General features: G+C 38.2%; 1 protein-coding gene across 1 annotated transcript; it reads left to right on the top strand.

Moving 5' to 3' along the window:
* The first annotated feature begins 353 nt into the window (after nucleotides 1-353).
* On the top strand, nucleotides 354-5,316 carry gja2 (gap junction protein, alpha 2). The gene is made up of 2 exons (XM_079248303.1): nucleotides 354-467; nucleotides 2,930-5,316. Exon 2 carries the CDS (start codon nucleotides 2,974-2,976, stop codon nucleotides 4,009-4,011), a length of 1,038 nt encoding a protein of 345 aa, XP_079104429.1. The 5' UTR covers nucleotides 354-467; nucleotides 2,930-2,973; the 3' UTR covers nucleotides 4,012-5,316.
* Nucleotides 5,317-7,208: the final 1,892 nt, after the last annotated feature.

Here is a 7,208-nt window from a genome sequence, read left to right as displayed (position 1 = left end):
GACTCAAACTGTAACTTAGTCTCATCGTGGCACTTTGGAGCTTTAAGATGTCTGAAGCTCCCCCACAGAGTCAAGGATCAGATCACCAGAAGAGTGACAACACCACCACTCCCTGCAAATGAATTATATTTAGAGCAGACTCACTTGTCAGCTAAGCCTGGATCTTCATTGGACTCCTCAGCTGCCACTCTAATAAAGAGAAACACCTCTTGAGAGTTACTTCAGAGTTCTCTACACATGGGAAAGTCTTAATCAGCACTCACACTGACAGAAGACTCGAGTTGTTGTACACAGAGTTTCTGTAAAGTTGGAGTGGAAGTTAAAGTGTCCACGAGGATCATAGAACAAAAACAGTCTTAGAGAAGCTGATCTTGTCATTTTTTTTCTTTGTGGTTCCGGAGAACATGGCCTGTCCGTGAAGTGAAGAAGTTCAGTTTATGACTCAAAAGGGAAATGCACATTAACAGGTAGGTCTTCAAGCAGACACTGAGGATAAACTTTAGATGCCATGTTCAATACTCAGAAACTGATGTGACATTCAAAAATACTTATTATGATTTTAATTTATGAGTGTTTCTTTACAAGTATAAGTGAGTAACGAGGGAGGAGACTAATTACTTCTTTAAGACCACGAGAATGTTTACAGTGGTTCCCTTAGTCCCAACTCAGTCTATATCAGTGGTTCCCAACCTATTTTCCCAGAAGACCCCCTTCATGCAATTAGCATAATGTTAAAATCAGGCTTGGTTTTCTGCTTTTGTTAGCTAGCTTCTCACAGTAAATAATATTTTCTGGGTGACTTCTTTCCTTGGATAAAACCAAAGTTAGGGTAATTAGCAACATATAGTTTTATTCCCCCCCCCCCCCCCCCCCCCCCCCCCCTTTTTTTTTTCAAAATAAGGAAGCATCATCTGCATTGTGGCATTTCTTAGACTGGTTTCATTTATAAAATGGTGCAAAGTTAGTGGTTTTGGGCTCCCAAAACACTGTTTACATGTAAATGAAAGATCCAAATCATTAAAAAAAAAAAAAAACTTCAAGGACTTTTTCCTCAGCTTGTGTCTGTGTTGAATCAGACTGGCTCTGAACAGTCAAAGCTGCAGTGACCACCAGGATGGGGACCACTGGTCTATATTGAACAGATGCTCAGACTCACAGTTTACCCACATATGTTTCCCGAGCTTTCTCCTTTTAAAAAACAAGTGCAACTATTTCTCATGCAGTTTGGGAAGTACTGTTGGGTGTGGTGTCACAAGATCTACACCACTGCCAACAGTCTCACCGAGCCCACTTCAGGGCTTTCTCTTTTACACAGTAAGCAATGTCCTCATCTCTAGAAATCTCTTAGAAAACAAACAGTGAATTCATAATGTATCAGTGTTTCTATTGGCATGTCATCTATGGGTTTTATGACGTGTAGCAGTCATTGGACATGCAGTAAGTCACTGGCCAGCATAAAGAAGTACTGTATTTATTTTAACATGGGTAGAAGCCATGTTTTGAGTTGAGTGCACAACCAAAGCGAGGAGAAGATTCTGCTTGTCTGAGGATACTTCTGAATTGCTTGTTAAGACAGCAGCAGTGTGAACATCTCCCATTAAAGTCTCATTCCAGCCCTAAAATTGATATACAGGTTGTTTTGGGCAGTTTTAATGACTGTGTGGACAGTCTTCATGTCTTGGACTGTAAACATGCCATTCTAGTTTGTAACATTTCCAGTTACAGTCATCAGGGGAGATGTGTATTGATTAGGACAGAATATGTTCAGAAGCCTAAAGCTGTTCTTTCATATGTCTTTACCCACCGACTACAGGAAATCAATGTTCAGCTCCTTTATTAAAATGTATTAATCTGGGCAACATTTTGTTCCCTGTTCGACACACTTGTTGCACCAATTAGTGATTTTGGTGTGGTCAATATTCTTCATGGCAAAATTCTCTGACACATAAGTGACCAACTAAATAACAAAACAAAAGGATTTAGTAACTGAAACTGATCTTACAAATCAGTGATGAAACCCCCATGTAAGTAACTAATTAGCTCACCAGCACAAAACTGTACAATGTATTTAATGACTATTGTCATTAAATACATCATATTGTCATACTGAGTGAAGCGCGCTCTTGTTTGTAATGTCGGAAAAGTTAGAATATCAGTATGGATGTTACCAGGAAACTATCTAATTACACAGAATTAAATGCCTTATAGTATTAGTATCTTTGAAGCTGAAATGTGTATTTGATGCCCACATTAAGACAATCAGACTTAAACGATGATTTGTAGAACACATTTGCTTTACAATATATTGCAATATATTTGTGTTTTAGGCAAATTAAAAGCTTCACTGAAGAAATAAATACTTAAAAAATTGCCCAAAAATTTAAAAAAAAGTTGACCAAAAGGGAATTTCAAGACAGCATTTCTTTTTACGTACTGTTGTCAGAAGAAGGAACAAACAGGCTACACAGGCTAACCATGTTAGCCATTGTTACTGTTGTTGGCAGCAAAACCTGCAAACATCACATTATTATCATATAGAAGTTGAAAAATACTATGTTTAATAGTTAAACAATCACGTTTAGATGAAAATGAATGTTTGTAACTGGTATCCCATTGTGTTGTATTGTGAGCCGCCATCTTTAATGGATAAAGTTGGGCCTCTGAGCCGACAATTCAAGGTGGATTTCTGACTTCATAGGGCATTATTGTTGTATTTGCAACTGGGAACTCGGAAAATCTGACTTTCAAGTCCAAACTAAAAGCACAATAAATCACAGATAAATCACAAGTATGTTATTCCAGGAAAGTTCTTAAATGTTTAGCTGAAGAAATACAAACGTTTGACGTATCTTCAAAGCAGGGTTACGGGGGCAAATCTAGTATGTTCTATATGATCTGAGTCAAATTAAACTTTTCCTTTTTCTTACAGACCTTTCTCCTAGTTTTACCAATAAAGCCAATATTTAAGCCATTATGGGAGACTGGAACTCATTGGGGAAGCTGCTGGAGAGTGCCCAGGAACACTCCACTGTTGTGGGCAAAGTTTGGCTTACAGTACTGTTTATTTTCCGTATCCTGGTGCTCGGTACCGCAGCTGAGAAGGTGTGGGGTGACGAGCAGTCTGGCTTCACGTGTGACACCAAGCAGCCTGGTTGTCAGAACGTCTGCTACGACAAGACCTTCCCCATTTCCCACATTCGTTTCTGGGTGATGCAGATCATCTTTGTCTCCACACCCACACTGATTTACTTGGGCCACATTCTTCATCTGGTCCGCATGGAGGAAAAGGAGAAGCAGAAACTGAAGGAAAACGAAAACCAGCAGAAGTTACCTGCACACAAGACCAAGAAGACCCCAGTTAAGGACAGCCAGGGTCATGTGCATTTGCAAGGCGCGTTGCTGCGAACCTACGTCTTCAATATTATTTTCAAGATGCTGTTTGAAGTGGCATTTATAGTGGCTCAGTACTTCCTGTATGGGTTTGAGCTTAAACCGATGTACACCTGTGATCGCTGGCCTTGCCCCAACATGGTGAACTGCTACATCTCCCGACCCACAGAGAAGACAGTCTTCATCCTTTTCATGCTGGCAGTGGCCTGTGTTTCCCTGCTGCTCAATCTGGTGGAGATGTACCATCTAGGTTTTAAAAAATGCCACCAGGGTCTCCGTTACAGGCGTTCACAGGCTTCAAGTGAGGTTCCCAAGGCCCTAACTGAGGGGGTAATGCCCTTTGCCCCAAGCTACACCTACTTTAATGGTCACGCTCCAGTACCTGAACCCTTCCCTGCAGAGCCTAACCCTGCTTACAGCCCATACAACAGCAAAGCAGTTTACAAGCAGAACAGAGACAATATGGCTGTGGAGAGGAAAGGCAGAACTGAGGGAGAAGATTCCGAGAAGACAAAACCCTCTGGTCCTGTCTTTGAGTCTCCTGTTGAAAATCAGCGGAGAAACAGCCAGTCTAGCAAGCACAGCAACAACAAGAGCAGACTGGACGACCTGAAGATTTGAGGACACTATGTCTTTTGATTAAAGACTAAGGAAATGTAAGACATGCCACTAAAGCATGTGAACAAATTTTCATGGATGTGGAAGATATTTGAGGCAAAACTTAAAACAAAAAACAGATTGGAGCATTCAGGAGTTGCACATCAAATCTGGTTCAAACAGTATTAAGTGCTTTTATGGCTTTTGCATGAAAACTGTTGTTTTGGCCCTCAGAGCCCTGCAGCGTATAGCTGAGGCGGGTAACTGTTCAAGTTAAATGAAACTTTTCCTCTTCCTTACAGACCTTTATCCAGTGAATGTCCTCTTGAGACAGTCTTAAACTAACTTGATGTGATGCATTTTAACTAACCTTGACAATGGGGATCCTGGTAGGGATGTGCAGTGCCGGTCCTTGAGGCTCACCATCTTCCAGGTTTCAGATGCTTTCCTGCTCCAACACACCTCATTTTATAATTCTAATCAAACAAGTTAAGTTAGGCTTCATTTTAGACAACATAAACAATCCCTTTTGCTGAAGTATATTATACATTAGCTTGAATGTTGCAGTCTGTTTTTTAATATATTTGGAGTCAAAGAGCGTCTCTAACTGACCAAGCAATTACAGACTGTTTTTCCAACTAAAAGCAAAGCGATTGGTCAAGAGGTGGTATTATTATGGGTTCATTTGTAAACACAATACCTAACCTGCTAGTTAGAATTTCAGCATAAGTAGCCAAGGTGATACACCTAATAAGAATTCATTTTCATTGTACTGATAATCCAGCGTTGATGTTACCTCACTGAGCCAATGATCCAGCTTCAAACAAGCACCAGCTCGTCTCCATATTACCCAACGCTTATGGCTCCTAAACGACTCGCCATTTAGTATGGATCAATAGCAATCGTGAATGATTTGTGTGTTAGTAGGCAATTTTTAAGTATTTTCACAAAGCTTTATGTTTATGGTTCTTTTTGTTGCTACAAAAAAAAATCCCAAGGTACTCAGTAACTGTTGTGTAATGTTTTAATCAAGCCTTTAAAGTCAAATCTTCTCATTTGGTACAAAGAGTCACATCTTAAACTTGTTACTTATTGTATGAGAAGCGAGAAGCGGCTGCGTCCGTGTGTATTAATGCTTCATGTAGTAAAAGTTTTTGTGCTTTCTCACCACCTCAATCTGCTGTTTTATCAAAACAGTCCGTTCAACCTGCATCAGCAAAAACACGGAAGTCGCAACTTTCTGCTTCATGATTTTCTGTGTTAACCACGCCCATCCTAAACTCCTGACCAATCACATGATGCTTCTCCTTCAGTCATTTTGTCTTTAAAAATCTTCCATATTTGTGACCTTAAAAGCAGATAACTTGAGAATTTTAGTTGTTTACAAATCTTAAACTTGAAAACTGTGAAAGGCACAAAAAGGCAAAGTAAAATTTTGAAAAGTATTGCTTGATTTACCATATGTATAAGAAATAAAATTCTTAATTGTTTTTCTGTCATGTTGTAGCTTTTTGCTTTTATTAATGACATATTTGTGGTGGCCAACAGGTGCAAACACAATGAAAAAAAGACATCTACATATAGAAAAACAACTGCAAAAAGAAAATGCTTCACAAACAAAAACATCTGGAAAAACAAAACCGCACTTTTACTGTCACAACAAAAGTCTCTTAGATGAACAAAGTTTTTGCTACGCTTATGTCAATCATCTAAATGACTGACATAATTATTTTTTAATATTGTACAAAATTTAGGCCAAATGTAAAAAATAAAAAATACATAGCTGAAGTAGGAATAAATAAAGCCCCCTTGCTGTGAAAAGCACCTCTTTCTCAAGGAACACAGACCGTGCTATCTGAATCTCTCCATTATAAATATTTTTTCTTTTTATTAGCAGGATAGAACAGGCTTTTAGTAAGTTCTTAAGGGTAATAATGAAAACACATCATCTACAGGCGAGATGATGTTACTATGCTCCTCGAGAGTGGATGCCTTTCACGGCAGGGGTGCATTTTTTGGTAGGACACCTGTCGTGCAGGCAGCAGTTTTGGCCTGAGAGGCAGAAAACAGTGCGAAGAGCAGAGTCACTGTTGTGACGTGTAGAAATTAAAGACAATTTCCAATTATTTTTTTTACTTTTCATATAAATATCAGACACAGTTTAGAGTGAATGTAAGTGCTCTTATGTGTTCCTTTTTTCATTTTTTTCTTTGTTTATTGCAGATTATCAACTGCTGGAGGCTACTAGATGCAAATACAAAGTGCAGCTATGCATTAAAAATAGATAATTCATCCCGGGCCCTTGTAAATATAAGAGTTCCAGAACCAAACCAGAGCAAAATGATGCTCATTTGTGCCTCTTATAAGATGTTTCGAGTTCTAAAAATATCGGTAAGAAAGTTCTGAAAATATCTGGAAGTTTTCTTTTTTATCAGCAGTTTGGTGTTCACAGCTTTTACTTCAATGATGTTTAATTTGATGTTTCAATTTGGTCATGGTAGAGCTAAGAATATTCTTACATTTGCTTTAAAAAATAGAAAAAGTTGGTCAAAAATGACATGATAAGATATGGTTGCTTCGATGAGCTTTGACTTCACAAGTTCATTCTCTTGATTTAAAAGATGAATAAAATAAGAACAGACACTTTTACCTGAAAGACAAAACAATAGTTTTCTCATACTGAACTTTGCAATGTAAGTATTTTTCTGTCACCTTATGGTGTCTTCCTCATATTTGTCATAGCTCCATGTCATTTTCTAAATGCTTATAAGATATATTTACATTATCTATGTTAGTCCCTGCAAGCAGTAAAGTCCCAACCTAGACAAAAATTATTGTCCAAAAACTTTCATTTAGATTCAAATACCATACTCATATGTGATTGGATGGAAATTAATGACAACACTACGAAGAAGCCAATCAACTCAAACTTTATATTAATTTGACAATTGTTTTAATGAAAGACCAGCTATTTTTTTTAAAAATACATTTATTGTTTGTAGATAAATTCACTTAAAAACATCATTAAATCATTAAAGTTCTCTAACTCTAAGTTAAAAGAACTAGCAGTGTTTTTTAGCTGAAGCATCATTATGGACAGGCTCCCTTCCAAAAACATACTATCATACACTGGTGAGAGCTGAGCCTCAGATGCTTCCTTTGCTCCCTATATATAGCTGTCATGCACACTAGAAGAACCGACATGGGTAAAATGAGGGTAG

The sequence above is a fragment of the Telmatherina bonti genome, assembly GCF_933228915.1.
Source record: "Telmatherina bonti genome assembly, chromosome: 10".
NCBI classification, from domain to species: Eukaryota; Metazoa; Chordata; class Actinopteri; order Atheriniformes; family Telmatherinidae; genus Telmatherina; species Telmatherina bonti.
The sequence above is the reverse complement of the archived record's forward strand: the minus strand, read 5'-3'. Positions and strand labels throughout refer to the sequence as shown.